Raw genomic sequence first — 21,237 nt, forward strand, 5'->3', positions numbered from 1 at the left:
GTTTGTTCGGAAAATAATCCATGCTAGTTAGCTTAGTCTCAGGGGGGCTTGTTATTTTGTTTGAATCTTCCCATTTTCTGTGTTCAGATGGCATGGCAAGCTGTGTTGAATAGAAAACAGAAGTGAAAGCTTCTGAACCTGTACTTGGGTATGGGGATGAGGGGAGGGGAAAGCATGCAAATCTAACATTGGCTGCATCTCATTCCCATCACGATAATGTATGGTTTATCATGACATCCAAATGCATCTAGTGGTTTCCTGTCATATAGCAGAATTACTTATCACCAATTACTACTATTGAGAGTTGTTGTATATAGATTTAAGCTTTACATGGACTTTTCACAGATTGTGCTTTTCCATTTCATGGCTATTTGGCCCTCCTGCTTAATATCCTCTCTCTCCTCGAGTGTATGTATGTGATATATGCAAGCCAACTGAGGGTAGCATCTGATAAAGTGGATACTAGTCTACCAAAACTTAAGCTATAAATAAATCTGTTAGTCCTTAAGAGTGCCAAGACTAATTATTGTTTATCCTAGGTTTGTGTTAAATTTGTTTTATTAATAAGGTTAATAAAACTAATAACTAACTAATCCTAACCAAGATTAAGAGGCTGCAGGGAGTGACCATGTGATCTCATAACCATATGTAAATTATATGTGCTTGCAGATTTTTCTCCTAGGGAAAACTGCTTGACTAGGTTTACTGCAGAGAACAAACAATTCATTCTGAATGAACAATAATCTGGGGATTGGTAGAAGGCAGAAAATCAGGAAATGTATATGACATGTGGATGTGGTAAAAGATAAACAAAAAAGTTTATTCTTTAATTTTTGTTTGCAGATCATGATTCGAAGCATTTTTTTGTTTTTGGATCGTACCTATGTACTTCAGAATTCAATGCTACCTTCTATATGGTAGGTACAGTATCTGAGTCATATTGGTATGTTACAGGTATCTAACACAGATAGAAAGATAGATTAGATTAAAACAAAGACTCGATTTGAAAAAGCTGTACCCACAGAGATCCTGACTAGTTAACTAACCTTAAACCAGGCAAACACATTTGGTCCAGAGGCTGGATTGCCCCCCTGAACCAAGTTGGAAGGCCAGAAAATGTCATGGAGAGGGGCACTGCCCTCCTATGACATCATCTGGCCTCACCTAATTTTTGTTCTTGTTTTCTTCTTTCCATGCAGAGAAAGGCCTGCTCTGTGCCTCTCTCTGCAGAGAAGAAGGAACTTGACTGGCATGTGCAGGAGGTTGCTGAGTTGCCTCCTTTCTCTGCTGCTCACAGCCCAGTTGGGTTGTGACTGGTACAGGGAGGAACACTCTCCATGTTACCTCTAATTTCAGAGATCAGAAATAGATTCACTTTCATGCCATTTGCCCTCCCATTGGGAAGGCGAGTGGCACACAGGGGATTCGTATTGGTATGTTCGATTACAGTTTGGAGGTAATGTGGGGATTCTTCTCCCAACTTCCTTTCCAAGCCTCGAGGCCTGGGTCAGGGCAAAGGGAGGAACTCACCTTGGGCCGGATTAAATTCATGGGCTGGAGGTTGTCCCCCCACCTCTGTGTTAATCTAGTCTAAAAAAAAATAGGAAGGACACACTTCATTTTCTCTAGATCAGCATATTGGGTTTTTATGGGCTAAGACTGATAAGGATGTCCAATGGTTCTTCATGCCACTACAAAGGTGGCCCAGAGAATACCAGATACAAAGATGTCAGAGTTCCTGTATGTTTACTTAGATGTGCAAGAGAATGAATTTTAGCAGATGATGTTCTTCTTGCACTTACACAATAATCTCCATCTTCTAAAATTCACTCTTCTACACAGCTCTTAAAGATATAGGAGTGCTGTCCTCCTTTGCAGCTGGCTGCACTCCTTCTATTGGCTTCCTATTCCTAAAATTGCAGGTAGAGCATTCAGGCTAATCTGAATGACAGTGAAAGTGTTTAGAGAAATAGACAATTATTCAGGTAACAAGTTCCCAAGCCAGATGGGCTTGCGTTGATGAAATTATCTTGAATTATACTTTGGAATAAACAGAAAGCCAAGACATTATGTGAAACCCAAGTGTGATGTAATATACATATGTAATGCTTGTAAATATATACATTTGAAAATTAAGTATCTAGACCATGTACATCTTTTATATTTTACAGGGATATGGGACTAGAACTCTTTAGAAATCATGTTATTAGTGATAAATTAGTTCAAACTAAAACAATTGATGGGATTTTAATATTGATTGAACGAGAACGGAATGGTGAAGCTGTGGATAGAAGCTTGTTACGAAGTCTGCTAAGTATGCTGTCTGATTTACAAGTAAGTGCAGAGAAGCTTCCTGCATACAATACTAGAGGTAGGCAAGAATGATATTGCTGTGTTGTTTTACTTTCCTTGATGAAAGTAAAAAGATGAGGCTTTCCTTCTACCCCAAGTACTTAGCAAACAGCTTGCGGAAAAGTCAGATTTTCCAGACATGGTATTTGCAGCCGTGCTTATTACAAGGACATTGTTATGTTCAATAAAAAGGTTGCAATCCTTGGTACACTTAACTGTGAACTTTGTGGGACTGATTTCTAGGTGAACATGCATATGATCAGGTGGCCTAAATTAGAGGGATTTCATTACAAAACCCAATTACTGGGAGGGATTTCATTACAAACCCCGTATTTCATAACATGCTGAATTAAGAACCTGTTCCAAGTGGGAACTTTCTCTCACTGTTTTGAGATAGAAATGTGAGTTGAATATTCACTGTTTATTCTCTATTTCTGAAGCAAATTTTTTTGTGTGCTTTTTTAAAAAAAAAAATCGTAGGGCTTCCTCTGGTCTATATCTGCTACCATTGACAAAGTGTAGTGTGCTGTTATGATTCAATTAAAACATTTTATTGTCTTTAATCCAGTAGTGCTGACTAGTTTTTGAGACTGAGCAAAGGTAATGAAAGTAATTGGATTTTGTAATGAATCACCTGATCACATGGAAGTTCATCTAGAAACCAGTCCCACAGAGTACCGTAGGGCTTACTCACAGTTAAGTGTACCTAGGATTGCAGCATTATTATTGAACATATTGGCTGCATTCAGGCATAAGACTAATCTAAGATTTAGCATTTAGTTAAGATTAACCAGATCTGCACATAATAACAAATCACATTTAGTAGATAGTGGAAGTGAAAGCTTTCAGTTCTTCCTTGCAGCTGCATCAAAGGAGGAGAGGTGAACGAGAAGTATACAAGTTCAAGGCTCAGGCATGTAATCCTAAATGCATTATGTCCAAATCCAAGCATTGTATAAAACCTGTTTAAATGACCCTATTCACTATTAGTTTCTTATCTGTAAGAATATATTTCCTATATCATAGAATTGTTTTGAGAATGTATAAAATAAGGAATATAAAATAAGATATACATCAAAAAATCTTTAGAAAATACATCTCACCTTTTACTGCCATGTTACTATGCTTAGACATAAATTTAATAAACTATATCAATATCTTTCTTAAATAGGTTTACAAAGACTCATTTGAACAAAGGTTTTTGGAAGATACAAACCGTTTATATACTGCTGAAGGCCAAAGGTTAATGCAAGAAAGAGAGGTATGAAGTTGAGTTTCTCATGAAGTAATTTTAAGGAACCTGATCTCCTGTTAAACAAAATATAGTGGGATATGATTGGCAATCGCTTGAATGGGAAATGCATTTGGCAGAATTGCTTAACTATCTATACACATATGACTGACAGGATATAATGCATTACAGTTGTCTTTGGTAACTATGTTATTAAATATATGCTATGAATATATATTTAAGAGATTTTTCTATGATATTTGAGGAAATCCATCAAAAAGAAATTATAAGAATGCACAAAAATATGAAAAGATTTTGTTTACATGTGCTTCTATTAGAGAGCTTAAATATTCACACACACCCCCAATACTTTGGTTAAGAGTACTTTTAAAAATATATATGTGTACTAGCTCTCTGAAGAGAGGCTTAAGTACTTGCAGATACAAATTTCAAGTAAGTATGGTTGAATACAAAATGTCTTCAGAGACAGGGTTCTCCATGATACCATGAATATTAGCTCATCAGTGCTGTGCACAGCCAGCTTCTGCCGCAAAGTGTGTTTGGACTGAATGCAGCACAGGCACTTCTTCATCCCTCCTCCACTGCTATAACAAATGTTAACCTCTGTCTTCACCTTCATTTTGGGGTGGGGCGGGGGGACGGGACTTCCTAGCAAGATTTAAACTGCTGTTTGCATTATTTTGAGACTCCATTACTACAGTAATTGTCTTTGGTTCCTAATAAAATGTCTAAAATCACAACTGAAAGCAAATTTTAACCATTTTACTTGCCCTTACATTGTTGTTAGCCATCTTGGGGGAGGGTCTATTGTGACTTGAGTGGTGGGATAAGAATTACTTTAAATAACTAAACGACCAGAGTTATCAGTGCCTATTATCTACATGATCACATGAGGTGAAGTTAGGTGAGAGAATGGTGCATGTTGTTTTACTATTTAGTAGTCTAGACTCACAACAGCTGATATTTTAAAATGCTACGCCTATCTTTTTGTAATACAAAATTCCCTTCCAAACATATATCTTTACATTTGACAGATCCCAGAATATCTTCACCATGTTAACAAACGTTTAGAAGAAGAAGCAGATAGGGTAGTAACGTATTTAGACCATAGCACACAGTGAGTTCCTCTTATATATATTTTTAGTTTCTTTTGTTTGTTGTTGCTTTAAATATATGGTTCCATAAAAAAAACTATATTATGTTCTTGATATCCAAGAGTAAAATTGGTGAAACCATCTTTTCCGCATTTATCGTTACATGAAAAGCTATCTTTAACGATAGCCTCCGTAAGGATGAAGTTTTCAGGTTGTTTTGAAAGAAGTGGGTGGAAGTTTGGCTTACTGAAGCTGCAAAAGAGCAATTGACTGTTCTTAAATGCCATTCTGATGTCTCTGCCATGTTATGTGGATGATTTTTCCCAAGAACTTTAATGAATTCTCAATATTTAAAACACGTTTTGTATACAGTAATTCTATCTGATACTGAATTTGGGTGGACTGGTGACTCTCAATTTGATGCACAATGAAATAAGATAGTGGTTTCTGTATACTTAAGATTCATGTAACATGCAGAAGTACATTAGTTTAAAAATTAAAAGAAACATGTCCCAAGTACCTTTGCTCAATGGCTTCCAGGACCAATGGCATGTTGGAGGTGTCAGTTGAGGAAAAAATGGGAAATGGAATGGGTGAATGAGAGAGTGGTCTCTCTGAGCAACTAGCAATATCCTGGAGCTAAGGTTGTAAGGGGGAATGCACCATGAAATTTTGTAAAAATTCCCTTCCCAAAAGGAACAAAAGAGGGGGGGGGGGGAAAGGACACCTTGTCTTTCCTCATTCTCCAGAAACCTCCATAACTGGTTCGAGACTGATAATCAGCCTTGAACCTGGGCCCCTTAGCAACATATAGCATGTCAGGGGAAGGTCTTAGGAAGATGGAACAGAAAAAAGGCATCATTTTTCCTTTGCATCCTGAAACTACCCCCCATGATCTGAACAGCACTAGAAAGTTCCTGTTCCAGGCTATCTGAAGTACTCCTGTAAGGGTTTGGGAATATACTGCTACTGCGGATATGGTAATATTTTGTTGCAGTTCCCTACTTGTTGCCCCTAATGTTGCCCTCCCCAGGTAAGGAGAATCTCCAGATATGTGCACACATGCACAAAAGTTAGTTATACTTTGCAGAGTGTAGGAACAAGCCTTTGGTGTGCCAGATGTCCACTTGCTTTTGTTCAGCTTAATTGTCAGTTAAGCTCCATTTTGATAGGCACACACATTTTTAATGGTACTAGATATATGCATCATAACAGAATAGGCTTGCAAACCTTTAGGATATCTCTATACTATGGAGTCTATAGTTATACCAGTCTCAGTGCTACATACCTTTAGGATCAATATGTAACAAAAGTAAGTGTTTTGTTTCTCATATATTTATGTTGTTTTCCTTTTGATTAGTGTATAAGCCCCATTAAAATGAATAGTGATTCCACATAAATTATCGCTGGGTTGTTTTCTTAACCCTTTAATTCTGCTGTAACATTGCTCTGCAGATTTAGTTTAACATAGAAGTAACAAATCTAAGATCTGTATATATCTGTCTAAAATGATAGTGTCTTTTCCCCCCTCTTGGATGTGTGACCAAGAGCATACACCTGCACACCTATGGAAGATTCTTCCTCTTAAACTGTACAGGTATTGATAGGTTCTTTTTTCTTGCCTTGAACAGGAAGCCACTCATTGCTTGTGTGGAGAGGCAGCTGTTAGGAGAACACTTAACAGCTATTTTGCAAAAAGGTACTTTTTCTAATTAGCTTTTTTAGCCAACAGCTGCATAATCTGCTCGCATTTTATGGAAAATTGAACACAGATTGTACAGCTGCCTCTTTGGCCTCGGAAAAACCCTTGTAACAAATGTTGCTCATAATTTATGCTACTCCTAAAACATAATGACCATAAATATTTCCACATGCACTTAACTGCAAACAATGTAATGAACCCCTTTCAGAGCAATACAAATTAAGGAAATGTGTACACGTTTTTCAGAAAAATCATCCATGAAAAATGACAAACATTGTATATAAACACATTGCCAGGAATGCTGTATCACCAGTGATGCTCTGAAAACTGCTTATTTTGTCACAGGCCTCTGAAAACGGTATACATCTTTCCTGGTGCTGTAGCAGAGATTAAAATCTAGCTGCTCCTCAAACAACATTCGAACTTGATAAGAAAACTAATAAGGCTGATAGTTGCATTAGGGCCATATTTGCATAATGGCCAGGCTGTTGTTTAAGAAACAGGGATCTTTCAAATTGTGTGGTAGGGAATCCCTGCTACAGTTGTGTGAGGTCTGAAGGGGCCTTGAACTAAAATGGTAAGGCTTAAAGGGGACATGAAGTAACTGAGAACATTCTCTGTAAGCTGCATTCTAAGTTAATAAAAACTTAAGGCATTTAAGTCCTCCTTTATGGACATCTTTGCTAGTTTTCTATTCCAAAACCCTGCAAAAAAATATGGAGATAACATAGCATGATAAGAACGAAGCATGAAAAGCAAGCAACATCTTAGTCAAAATTTTAAAGTCTGGCTTCTACAAGCTAGGGTCTCTGGGCAGAATCCAATCATGCCCTTGCAAATGCTGTTGGCCCCGCCAACCCCAGTGCATGCGTGGTCCTTACCGTTGGCGGCTGTGATGTAGCTCTTCCGGGGGCAAGCCCTGAAGTGAGCAGGAAATGGAAGTGCCTGGAAGCTCTACCTCGCAGTTGCCAGCAGTAGGGGCAGTACACATCAGGGACAATGAGCCCAGGCATACACCCGCCAGAGCCGGCTGCACACGCACTGGGACCGATGGACCTGGCCGCCTGTGCAAGGGCACGATTGGATCCTGCCCTCTGTATGAATCTAATGCTTCTCTGAAGCAACATTCTAACTTCAAAATCCACCACTATTATATTGGAGTGGGTTGTTGGGTAAGGATACAGAAATCTCGCATCTTTTGTGATAGGAGCTGCCTATCAATTCCTACAACATGGGAAAGAGTGGCCTGGAAAAGGGTGAATGAAGGCATTAATCACCAGGAATCCCACACCACATACTCATATAAAATGGATTTGTCTGATCCATAGAATATGGAAAGTGCTGCATGGGAATGATTTACAGGCTCATGTGGGCAGAGGCAGACAGCCAAACCAGCAAATCAGGCAATAACGGAGGTCACAAACCTGTCCAATTTTGTATAAGCCAAAAAAGGAAAACAAGCTACACTTTAACTTTCCTGTGTGTGTGCTGCTTTAATGAATGGCAGCTGCTGAAAGCTGCAGTCTGGAGCAGAGGTAGCATGGTGCTTAACTTGATGATTGTCTTATCAATCCCTCCTCCCCTTTGAGAAACTGTAGTCATTAATGTAGAAGAACAAGAGTTTGCCATTTTGCTAGTGATCTCTTAACATATTTTGGGCCATTTGCACACCCTTTCTGATTGTGTTCTCTCTCTCTCTTTGTGTGTGTGTGTGTGTGTGTGTATACCCTGTTAAAAAATGTTCCTTTTTTTTGTTTTTATAGTGCCATCACATGTATGGCACTTCACAAAGAACAAGTTTGTCAGGTCCCTACTCCAAGGTGATTACAATCTAAAAATAAACACAAGGGAAACAGAGGCTGGGTTATATAGGGGAAGACTATGTTAGTATTTCAGGTACATATACTGTATCTTAGAGTACGACACTAAGAATGTCTGTGACCACCTTGTTCTTTGCCATCTTCTTCAACAGTGCACTGTTGTAAATTGTTTTAATATACCGTATTCATATCTGGAACCTGATCTCTACTGAAATGGCCTTGCTTTTTTGTAGAGAACTTCTACTTCTTGTTGCAATAGGAAACACACTGGCATAAACCTCCCACATATAATTAGATCATAAGAACATAAGTGCTATGCCAAAGTCCAGCACTCTGTTCACATAGTGGCCAACCAGCTGTCGACCAGGGACCAACAAAGCAGGACATGGCGCAACAGCACCCTCCTACCCATGTTCCCAGCAACTGGTGCACACAGGCTTAATGCCTCAGATACTGGAGGTAGCACACAACCATCAGGACTAGTAGCCATTGATAGCCTTCTCCTGCAGGAATTTATCCAGCTCCCTTTTAAAGCCATCCAAATTGGTGGCCATCACTATATCTTGTTGTAATGAACTCAATAATTTAACTATGTGCTGTGTGAAGAAGTACTTCCTTTTATTTCTCCTGAATCTCCCATCAATGAGCTTCATGGGATTACCCCAGGTTCTAGTATTTTGAGAGAGGAAGGAAAATGTCTCTCTATTCACATTCTCCACACCATATATAATTTTGTACACCTCTATCATGTCTCCCCTTAGCCTCCTTTTTTCCAAGCTAAACCATCCCAGCTGTTGTAACTTTCCCTCATAGGGGAGATGCTCCAACCCCTCAATCATTTTAGTTGCCCTTTTCTGCACTTTTTCCAGCTCTATAATATCCTTTTTAGGTGTGGTGATCAGAACTGTACACAATATTCTAAGTGTGGTCACACCATAGATTTATATAAGGGCAGTATGATACTGGCTGTTTTGTTCTCAATTCCTTTTCTTATAATGCCTAACATGGAGTTTGCCTTCTTTACAGCTGCCACACACTGAGCTGACATTTTCATCAATCTGTCCACCACAACCCCAAGATCTCTTTCTTGTTTGGTCACTTCCAGCTCAGATCCCATCAGGTTATACTTGAAGTTGGGTTTTTTTGCCCCAACATGCATCACCTTGCACTTGCTAACATTAAACCGCATCTGCCATTTGGATGCTCACTCTCTCAGCTTGGAGAGATCCTTTTGGAGCTCTTCACAATCCCTTTGTGTTTTAACAACCTTAAATAATTTAGTGTCATTGGCAAACTTGGCCACTTCACTGTTCACTCCTAATTCCAGATCATTGATGAACAAGTTGAAAATAATTGGTCCCAATACCGATCCTTGTGTGACCCCACTATTTACTTCCCTCCATTGGGAGAATTGACCATTTATTCCTATTCTCTGCTTTCTGTTCTTTAACCAGTTACTGATCCATAAGAGGACCTCTCCTCTTATTCCATGACTACTAAGTTTATTCAGGAGTCTTTGGTGGGGAACTTTATCAAAAGCCTTTTGGAAGTCCAAGTAAACAATGTCCACTGGATCATCCCTGTCTACGTGTTTGTTGGCACTTTCAAAGAATTCTAGAAGATTAGTGAGACAGGACTTGCCTTTGCAGAAGCCATATTGATTCTTCTTCAGCAGGACCTGCCCTTCTATACGCTTCCTAATTTTGTCTTTAATAATTCTTTCAACCAATTTACCTGGAACCGATGCCAAGCTAACTAGCCTGTAATTTCCTGGATCCCCCTTGGATCCCTTTTTGAAAATTGGTTGTTACATTGCTATCTTCCAGTCCTCTGGTACAGAGGCTGAACTTAGGGACATTTGCATATTTTTGTTAGAAGATCCGCAATTTCATATTTGAGTTCTTTGAGAATTCCAGGATGAATACCATCCGGGCCTGATGATTTATTTGCTTTCAATTTGTCAATAAGGTTGAGAACTTCATCTTTTGTCACCACTATTATCTGCTCTAATAAACCATATCAATATACAAATGGTATCAAACAAGTTTGTGCAGTGACTCTTTCACACACCTATGTTTCTGTAATGATTAACCCTGATAGAGTGTAAATTTCCAAACCCAATCCACGTGGATGCCATAACTTCAACACCAGTATAAAAATGGGAAAGAAGCTCGTTTTGCATGTGGAAGGAATTATTTAGAGATTGGGAGCAGGCCATCCTTTTATACTATAATCTGATCATCTGTTAGATTCAGAATTTCTTGAACCCATTCTTAGAAATGGGTGTACACATTTATATTTACTATTTTGTTCTTTTCACACTCCTTTGTCATCAGGCAGGTTTTTCCACTAAACTTGCCTACACTTGCACTAAAGAAGTAACATAAAATAGTAAGTCTTGCTTGTACTGATTTATATAAACTTTTGCTTTTGTTTGGTCCTGAGCACATTGCAAACCACTTAAAATATCCTACATGGTGTAATCAGTTTGATAATGGAAAAGAAAAGCATATATATTTCATGGCATATATATGGAAAGATTTTCTTGTATTCTTCCCATTGCCACTGATAGATGTGTATGAAATCTGTTTTTTGGCGAAGGGGGCACACAGTTTTAAGGCTATTCTGATTGTGTAATTTTCTTATATCTGCTCTTTTGGGGAGGCATTTGTGTTCTCCGGTTAGTCAGATGGCTAAAGAATAAAAGATTGTGCAAGACAGATGCCTCTGCATGCATAGTAAATACTACTCCTGTTTTTGTATCTTATTTAGTAGAGTACACGCTAATCTGGATCTTTTCCTTTCTCTAATAAATCAAATAAATCAACGTGGGGTCTATTTTTAAACGTATCAGTATCTGCTTTTTCTAAGCAGTTTTTGTAGTGTCTTTTGCTAATGAAAGACTAAGGCTGCAATTCTATGCACACTTATCTGGAAACAAATCCCATCCAAACTCATTGGGGCTTATTTCTGAGCAGACATGTAGAGGTTTGTGCTGTAAGCTTACAATAATATAGGCATTTACTTAGGAGTAAGCACCACTAAATTTTGTGGGAGTTATTTCTGAATAAAAAAATGTACAGGAAAGGGTAGTAGTAATGTTCACTTAATTCCCCCCCCCCCCCAATACATCAATACTATTTTATTTTTTTGGCATTCTTAATCATACAACATATTAATTAAGGAAGAAAAAGGAACCTACTGCTTACTGTGATATACATGATAGCATTAACTAAGACTGAAGAATAACTGTTTAACCAATTTCTAATGAAAATCTGAAAATACGTTACAAAACGTATCAAGTAGTTATTGAATTTAAGGAAAGTAAGGAACCTAAATTGACTTTGGCAGCAATGCTGAATATGAAAAGAAGTAACATTGATGTTATGTGCTATTAATATGTACTACTGAGATGCTAATAAAATGTGGCTTGGCCTCTAGGTGTAATGTGCAAAATGTGAAAACCTACACAAGAAGCCCATTTTCAAATGTCTATTAGGATCAGAGGTTTTAGTTTCTGTAGTAATCATAAAAATACAATTAACTGTCTAATGAATGTTGCTAATTTAGATATTTAATAATTAACAAAAGTTCAAAATATGCAAGTCAGATTTAGATCTGTATACTGTTCAATTGGGTGATGTGCTTGGGCTGTTCACAATCGTTAAAAAAACCACACAATACATTGAAATGAAACAAAAACCAACAACAAAACAATACATGCAACTATTAAAATATTAAAGTTTAATAATCAGAGCATCAGATTAGAAATTAAATGCTTGCTGGAAGATGAAACTTTTAACCTGGAATCTAAACATCTGCAGTGAAGACAGCAGGCATCCCTGTGAAGAGGGCATTCTGCAGACGGGGTGGGTGGGGGTGGCAATGGAGTCTGGTGGCTCTGAATTTGGTGGGGCTACGAATCCATTCTGGGTTCAGTCAGAACTAGCCAGAACTCTAAAGGAGCTATCCAAGGGGCTGAAATCTAGCCACAAAATAGATTCAGTAACTTGGGTTGTTCCTTCAGAGTTCTGGCTGGTTCTGACTGAAACCCAGAATAGGTTCACAGCCCCACCAAAATCAGAGCCAGCAGCCTCAACTGCGGGCATGATGATGGCAGCAGCAACAACAGCAACGGAAGCTCTTTCCCTGGTAGCCACTTTCTACACCATTGTGGGTGGCAGCAGCCAGAGAAAAGCCTCTGAAGATGATCTTCGCAATTGGGCAGGAACATATGGGAGAAGGCAGGTGAACGGGTCCTAAGCAATTTAAGATTTTAAAGGTTATCATTGAATTGGCTCTGGAAACTGACTGGCAACCACTGGAGTAACTTGTTCAAAATGGCTGACCCCAGTATGCAGCCTCATTGCTCTATTCTGCACTAACTGAAGTTTCCGGACTGTCTTTAGAGGCATCCAGGTGGGAAGTTATCAGTGCATGAATAACTGTAGCCAAGCTATCTCTTTCTAGGCAGGGTCACATAGCTGGATATATAAGCCAAAGCTCATAAAAGACACTTCATGTTGCTGAGGCCTTTGGGCCTCAAGTGACAGAGTTGGATTTATGAGCACCCCAGACTATGAATTTGCTCCTTCCGGGGGAGTGCAACCCCATTCAGGGCAGGTTGAATGCTTCTTAGCTGGACAGATGAACCATCTACTTAACAGAACTTCTGTCTTGTCTGGATTACATTTCAGTTTATTGGCCCTCATCCAGCCCATTACCAAGTACAAGCACTTATTCAGGATAGCATTTGTCAATCATATGTTTATTCTTCTTTTCAATAAAATGTAAGGCCTACATGTTTATAGCAACCATTATGTTGAGCTTCTATTGATTAAACTCATGGAAAGGCTCTCTTCTCTCCCTCCCCCAATAGTACCAACTCTTTTAATCTGTTGCTCTTATTTTAGGACTTGATAATCTGCTTGATGAAAACAGAATTGCAGACCTCACCCAGATGTGCCAGCTTTTCAGCCGAGTAAAAAGTGGGCAACAGCTCCTTCTGCAGTTCTGGAGTGAATACATCAAGGTATTTAAAATTTGTGTTATTTTCTTTTCTCGTAGAATTAAAAGTTAGTTGTAAGTGAATCGCTTAGTATTGATCTAGAATACTTAGAATGCAATCCTATGCACGTTTAGCATGGCTGGCTGGGGAATGCTGAGGGTTGTAGGCCTTTTTTTTTTGGTCTAAATGTAGGATTGTGTCTTAGTAATTTTAAAATTTGAACAGGTTCATAACCTCAAAGTCGTTTTTAATCAAATCAAAAATTGCTCATACATAATTCAAGACATGGTACATGTACATATAGTTTTAGGTCTTTGACGTTTGATAAACTCTGGCCACTTACCATCTGCCTGCTATTGAACAACAGTCATGTCTGTTACTAATCAAGACAAAAAGGGGGATAATTTGATACATGATTGTGCCATAGCATGCATTTTGTCTAGGGATATATGAGAAATCCGTTTCAGTTCATTTTTTATCAGTATTTACCCAGTTCACACCTTCTGGTGTGCACATGGACTAAAAAGAAATCTGCAGTTGAAACCTGCTCATTTCCAAGCTTGCAATGCGATTCACAGACCCCCCCCCCCAAAATGCATTGGGCAGCATGCATGTATTTGAAAAATGTGCATGAAAAATGTGTACTTTTTGGAAATGCGCATAAGAAGCATACTTTTCAAAAGCGTACAGAAACGGGCTTTAATCAATGAGAGAAGAATGCATACATTTGAAAGATGTGCACAATTGATCCATACTTTGGGAAAATAGGCATGAAACTATATACAAATTTTCATGCGGAAGGACAAAAACAAAGATCTCGAAGTGACACAGACACAAGATAGATGAACTCTGAAGTGGAATTTGGAGAACTTTGACAAACGCAAGCTTTGTTTGTATGCACATCCCTACTTTTGTCCTGCTGTCAAGGCAAAGTTGAAAATAGCGCTGTACTTCCCATGTGGAAAAATATACTTTAGGGTGACAAAAGAAACATTGCATATTTGAGGCTTGGGCCTAATCTACACCTGCTATTCATCCCGGGAGAATATCAAGGTCGTCCCTATGGAGCCACATGACACACAGCTGATCCCAGGGTGAACCGGGGATGACTACTCGTTTCTCCCGGAATATCAGACACTGCAGTTAGCACAATTATTTTCCATCTCTCAGGGCAATCCGGAGGTACGCGGGCAGTGTGGGCCCCCTCCCAAAGCAGCTGTGCGAGGGGGGGGGAGCCCATGGGTATCGAGGGGGAAAGCATTTTTGCCACCTCCTGGATGGCTCTTGGCATCTTCCAGTGCTGAGTTTTGTTTTGTTTTAAAGAAATTGTACCTTCACTCAGGATCGCTGCTCTGCAATTGTCTCCACTTATAAGAAAAATCCTTTGCCCCGGAACAGCCCTCTTTACTTCTGGGAAAACTCGCTGGCCCCTGAGGGATGATCCCGAAAGTACAGTATTCCTGATCGTCCCTCCCCTCTCTGGAAAGGGCTCTAGGTGTAGACTAGGCTTTGGCTACTGCATTTTGCAATATTTTAAAAATCTCCTTGCGTTAAACAACAGAAACCATTTGAATCGTAGCCACCTACTAGTAGAGTCGAGGGCTAGAGGAGGACACACCCCAATTGCATGCAATCAGGAGGGCTGCCTTACATATTGGGAGGGTATACAAAAGAACCATGGGAGTGTTTAGGGAGGAACAGTAAACTGTCTCTTTAAGAGCAAAGTGTAATTTCCATTTTAGGGAAAGGAAAAAAAAAACATTTGGGATGTTTGGAATATGGCTCAGCTTCCTAGAGAGGATCTGCTTGAGGAAGATCTGACCTACCTCCTTATAACTAAAACAACTTTGGAGAACAATAGGGGGGGATTGTTGGACCCAATGGAGAGGTTGAGTGCTTTTTCCTGTTTGACTAGAATGAAAAACTATTGATAGCAGAAGAGCAGAAGAACTGCTAAATTGAGGGGGGGAAATTAGAAGCAGCAGCAGCAATAATCACCTAAAACTTAGGAAAGGATAATTTTAAAATGAAGCAGTAAACATATCGTTAAAAAATATTGGATGAACTTTTTATACATTTAAGTGGTAGTGTCTTTAAAATTAAATAAAAATAAAGTTTTAAAAAAGGACGTGGGACTTCCCATTGCCAGATTGGTTTGAGGTGCAAGATTAGAAATTAGTGAAGTTGATGCAATAAGTGTGAGGCCAACATAACAAAGCTCACCTTTGTTCAAGGTTGTTTTAATTTGTTCTACTCCCTCTGATTCAGACTCAGGTTGTTAGTGCTCACAGAAATGGAGATAAAACGAGAAATGCAGGAGGTATCGCCATACTTGGGGGGACCTTGTGGTTTGCCGAAGTACAAACAATATTTTCTTTTAAACAAAACCTAAGCAGGCACTGCCCATGATATTTATTTATTTATTTTAGAACATTTATATATTGCTTTCACTTTCAAAAATCCCAAAGCAGTTTACAACATATTATAAAATAATAATAATAATAATAATAATAATAATAATAATAATTTATTTATATAGCACCATCAATGTACATGGTGCTGTACAGAGTAAAACAGTAAATAGCAAGACCCTGACGCATAGGCTTACATTCTAATAAAATCATAATAAAACAATAAGGAGGGGAAGAGAATGCACCAAACAGGCACAGGGTAGGGTAAAACTAGCAGTATCATTGTGAACTGGCCAGAGAGCTTTAGCTATTGGGCGGTATAAAAATGTAATAAATAAATAAATAAATAAATCATTGAAAGCATAACACTATTTAGATAAGTTAATGGTTGAGGGAAGTTTTAGTAATTGTCAAAAGCACATGCTCATCCTGATGGCTATATACTCCTTTCAGTATCAGAGGCAGCATGCCAAGGTAAACGCTGGGGAACATGGGTGGGAGAGTGCTATTGCACTTGTAGCTGGCTGGCTACTATGTGAACAGAATGCTGGACTATATGGACCCTTGGTCTGATCCAGCACGGCTCTTCTTATGTTCTTATGCCAGTCCCTGTTATATCATAGAGGGGGAGGTCATTCCAGAGGGATGGTGCCACCATAAAGAAGGCCCCTTGCTGCATTGCTGCCAGATAGGACTCTGCAGGGTGTGGCACAGACAGCAAGGCCTTCCTTGAAGATTGTACTTGTCTAACAAGTCAGTCGTGTGAAAAAGAAAGTACACCCTCTTGGAATTGTATGATTTTACATATCAGGACATAATAACAATCATCTGTTCCTTAGCAGGTCTAAAAATTAGGTAAATAGATGAACAACAACACATGACATATTACATCGTGTCATGATTTATTTAACAGAAATAAAGCCAAAATGGAGAAGCCATGTGTGAAAAAGTAAGTACACCCTTACTGCTTCCATAGGAATTAAGATGCTAAGTAGCAGACAGGTGCTGCTAATCAAATGCCCGTGATTTTTTGATCATCAACAAGTATGACCACCTTTATAACAGCCAAAGTTTTTTCAGTTTGCTGGTCTGGAGCATTCAGGTGTGTGTTAACACAATACCAAGGAGGAAAGACATCAGCAATGATCTTAGAGAAGCAATTGCTGCTGCCCATCAATCTGGGAAGGGTTATAAGGCCATTTCCAAACAATTTAAAATCCATTCTATAGTGAAAAAGATGATTCAGAAGTGGAAAACATTCAAGACAGTTGCCAATCTTCCCAGGAGAGGACATCCCAGCAAAATCACCCCAAGGTCAGACCGTGCAATGCTCAGAGAAATTGCAAAAAACCCAAGAGTTACATCTCAGACTCTACAGGCCTCAGTGAGCATGTTAAATGTTAAAGTTCATGACAGTACAATTAGAAAAAGACTAAACAAGTATGGTTTGTTTGGAAGGGTTGCCAGGAGAAAGCCTCTTTCCTCTAAAAAGATCGTGGCAGCACGGCTTAGGTTTGCAAAGTTGCATCTGAAGAAACCACAAGACTTCTGGAACAATGTCCTTTGGACAGACGAGACCAAAGTGGAGATGTTTGGCCATAATGCACAGCGCCACGTTTGGCGAAAACCAAACACAGCATATCAGCACAAACACCTCATACCAACTGTCAAGCACGGTGTTGGAGGGATGATGATTTGGGCTTGTTTTGCAGCCACAGGACCTGGGAACCTTGCAGTCATTGAGTCAACCATGAACTCCTCCATATACCAAAGTATTCTAGAGTCAAATGTGAGGCCATCTGTCCAACAGCTAAAGCTTGGCCGAAATTGGGTCGTGCAACAGGACAATGATCCCAAGCACACCAGCAAATCTACAACAGAATGGCTGAAAAAGAAAAGAATCAAGGTGTTGCAATGGCCCAGTCAAAGTCCAGACCTCAACCCGACTGAAATGCTGTGGTGGGACCTTAAGAGAGCTGTGCATAAACAAATGCCCTCAAACCTCAATGAACTGAAGCAACGTTGTAAAGAAGAGTGGGCCAAAATTCCTCCACAATGATGTGAGAGACTGATAAAGTCATACAGAAAACGATTACTTCAAGTTATTGCTGCTAAAGGTGGTTCTACAAGCTATTGAATCATAAGGTGTACTTATTTTTTCACACATGGTTTCTCCATTTTGGCTTTATTTCTGTTAAACAAATCATGACACGGTGTAATATGTCATGTGTTGTTGTTCATCTGAGGTGGTATTTACCTCATTTTTAGACCTGCTAAGGAACAGATGATTGTTATTATGTCCTGATATGTAAAATCATACAATTCCAAGAGGGTGTACTTTCCTTTTCACACGACTTGTAACCTGGTCCTAAGTTGTTTAGGGTTCATGCTCAGTAACCACAGAATGTTGAGTGTTATTTTGAAAAGAGAAACGGAAATGTCAGTATGGGGGAGTGGGATGCCCGGCTTCAGCTCCTTTCAGCTCCTAGTATCCTGTATTTGGGCGTGGCCAGCTGGCAGGAACCCTGAACAGAAACACTCCCACTAGGAAGTAAGGGTACGCTGCAACATTTTCCCTCTTCTGGAGGAAATTAGAGGTTTCTGTTTCTTACTGACCACAATTTAATGTGTCGTCTGTACAGTAAACCAGGGATGAGCAACATGTGGGCTGCAGGCCGCATGCGGCCTCCAGTGGTCTCAAGTGCAATCCGCACACCTCAAAAGCCAATGTTGCAGCGGTGGCAAAAAAAAATACTATGGAGACTCAAAGTGCCAAATTTCACTTGTTTTCAAGCTACATATGGCCATTTTGAGTCTCTGTGATGGTTTGTTGATGAATTTTGGTGGCAACCTGTCGATTTTGTTGCTTGTGCCATGCTTCCAAATTTCAGTGGCTCAGCAGCAGGAATTCAGTCCCCCTCCCTCCGCAGGATCCAAGGGTGAAATTGGCCCCCAAAGTTGTCCACTCCTGCCTTAAATTGTGGTTAAATTGTGGTTAATCTTAATTATGGCTAGTGCAAACAAGCCAGCTGATCCATGCCCACTAATCATAGTTAAGATTAATTGCAGTAAGTCAGAATCAGAAGCTTCTGATCTCCTCACAGCCACATCAGAGGAGGAGGGCGGAGGGCTTGAGTCCTGGGCTAAGTGGGCTCATTCTCACAATGCAAGTCCAAACCTGTCTTAATGCGATTATATATTTAGAATTGCTTAGTAGAAAAGCGTTTATTGGCTGTTTTCAATCCATTTACATGTTTGTTTAATTTTGTTTTAAAATATGATGCCATCCGTATTTTAGTGCCCTTGATGTTTCAGTTGCACTAAAGCAACTGTGATGAACTTTTTATTATTATTATTATCGCTAAAATTCTTCAAGAGTGGGGAATATTAAGAGATAAGAGAGGTAAGTACTACTGACATATTTGATTATCAAAAGTGTTTGTTTTGCAGAACTTTGGGACATCAATAGTGGTAAATCCTGAAAAAGACAAGGATATGGTGCAAGAGCTGCTAGATTTTAAGGACAAAGTGGATCATATCATAGAAGTGTGTTTTCAGAAAAATGAGAAATGTATAAACTTGATGAAGGAATCTTTTGAAACATTTATCAACAAAAGACCAAATAAACCAGCAGAACTGATAGGTATTAATATTTTTCTGTAAAAATATTATTTCTAAAAACCATAGTCATAGGGTTGCATTGCTAAATATGCCAAAGTACAGCAATACAGTATCTGTTCCATGCATATACTTCTGTGTGTGCTCTGATAAGGAGGCTCGCTGCATACTTAGTGGCATATTTGTTTCTGCTTTTTGTGCGTCTGTGCTTGCTTTTATTCTGACTGATTGCAGTGCCGTTGGCTTAGAAAATTACATGGAAATAGCCGTGCTGCTGTTACAATGCAGTTCTATTTAAGGAAACTTAAAAGAGGCAGAGTAACTTGGGTTGTGCTGCTTATTATTGGGCATAGTCATATGAAAGAGAAAAGGAGAGAACAGAGGCATCCGAAGACGTGGTCCTGAGAAAAGCTAAAAAAACAACCAAACCCAGCATGTAACATCCAAACAACACAATAACAAAACATAAAGATTGTCCCACTGACTCCTAGCACAAAAGAGAAAGCAGATAGCCTTCTTCTATATATTGACTGACCATGGAACAAAGAAGGCCAAATAGTTTGCATTCTAAACAGCAGTGGATTTAACTACAGCTAATTTTGGGGGGAGAAAAGAGAGAGTTCAGCTGTGGGGAGAGAAGATACACACTTCCCTTAGGAATTCTAACATCAGTGTGTCTTATTCTGGGCAGCCAACTTATCTGCCCATTTAAGTTGTTTTTATCATGGAAATAACATTTAAACAGACAAGTAAGAATAAAAGGGAGTTTGCCTGACTCTGAAAAAAACTTAAGAGTGAGTGAGAGGTGACACTTCCTAGGGAGATCATTCCAAAGACAGGGCTCCATAACTGAAAAGGCCCCCTTTCCACTAGCCCCCTGCCTAACTTGAAGAAGTGGGGGTACCCAAAGCAGGGCCTCCAGCAATAACCTCAGTATACAGGCAGGTTCATGTGGAGAAGACAGTCTAGACTCATCATCATGAGAAAGAACTCTTCGGCACAACGCAGTTCTTTAACAGAACACCTTGGAGAAGGAAAAGCTTAAGATTTTCTAATATACAAGAACAGGTTGTTTAACAGCAGCCTTTGTCTAGTGTCAGGATTTTGCTGAAGAAGGATTTTATTTTTATTCTGAAACGTTGAGCCTTTGATACAGAAAGAACTACTAAAGATTTTATACTTTTTAATAGCACCAGAGCCTGTCTCTCGTCCATCACCTGTTCAGTGGTGCTTTTCCCCCTCTACCACACGCCATGGATAACTGTAGTCAGGCTATCTCTGTTCCGGAGTGGTGTAGGCACCTCACAAGCCTCAAATGGAGGAAGGTCCTTGAGCTTCCAGTGATAATGCTGCATTTATCAGCACTGCAAACCTAATCATTTCGTGCAGGGCTGGGGAGTGTATGACCCTCTCACTGCTGTTGGACTGCAACTCCCATTATCCCTCACCATTGGCTATGCTGGTTAGGGCTGAAGGAAGTTGCAGACCAACAACATCTGAAGGGGGCACACATTCCATAATTTAGAGAGGGTGCATCCCCATTGAGAACAGGTTGAACACCATCTCCTGGTGAAATGAACTCCAGCAGTACCTCTGCCCTGTCAGAATTGTGCTTCAGTTTGTCAGTCCTCCTTCAGTCCATTTTCAATACCAGACACAAAGGTTATATCCGACGAGCGTTTTATTGCATGCTTGTTACTGGGCTCTCACGGAGTTTGCTCAGGTCCCTCACAAGACGTCGTCTGCTTCCTGCGCGCCTCCTGGCCTTCGTTGCACCCCTCATTAAGTCCAATGTTTTTTTTAAACTCGGAATCGCTGCTCTCTCCTGCTGTGTGCAGGAGAAGCAGCGCCATTAGAACAGCGGACTCAATGGGCCTCGTGCTCTGTTGAAAAGAGGAAGTAACTGAGGAACGAAAACACGAAGGTAGGGAGCGTGTTAACCCCCGGTGTGATGGAGCTAACAGATTCAGCACTGCCTCT

The 21,237-nt window shown here is 39.7% G+C and overlaps 1 protein-coding gene across 1 annotated transcript in view; it reads left to right on the forward strand.

Moving 5' to 3' along the window:
- Positions 1–21,237, forward strand: part of CUL4A (cullin 4A) — a 51,195-nt gene that overhangs the window by 12,659 nt on the left and 17,299 nt on the right. The window contains exons 5-11 of the mRNA XM_063126153.1: positions 844–917; positions 2,172–2,334; positions 3,524–3,613; positions 4,639–4,721; positions 6,330–6,397; positions 13,134–13,252; positions 19,090–19,282. Of these exons, the coding sequence (XP_062982223.1) occupies positions 844–917; positions 2,172–2,334; positions 3,524–3,613; positions 4,639–4,721; positions 6,330–6,397; positions 13,134–13,252; positions 19,090–19,282 (790 nt within the window). The remainder of the gene's footprint in view (positions 1–843; positions 918–2,171; positions 2,335–3,523; positions 3,614–4,638; positions 4,722–6,329; positions 6,398–13,133; positions 13,253–19,089; positions 19,283–21,237) is intronic.

Source organism: Elgaria multicarinata, chromosome 5 (assembly GCF_023053635.1).
Source record: "Elgaria multicarinata webbii isolate HBS135686 ecotype San Diego chromosome 5, rElgMul1.1.pri, whole genome shotgun sequence".
Classification (NCBI taxonomy): Eukaryota; Metazoa; Chordata; class Lepidosauria; order Squamata; family Anguidae; genus Elgaria; species Elgaria multicarinata.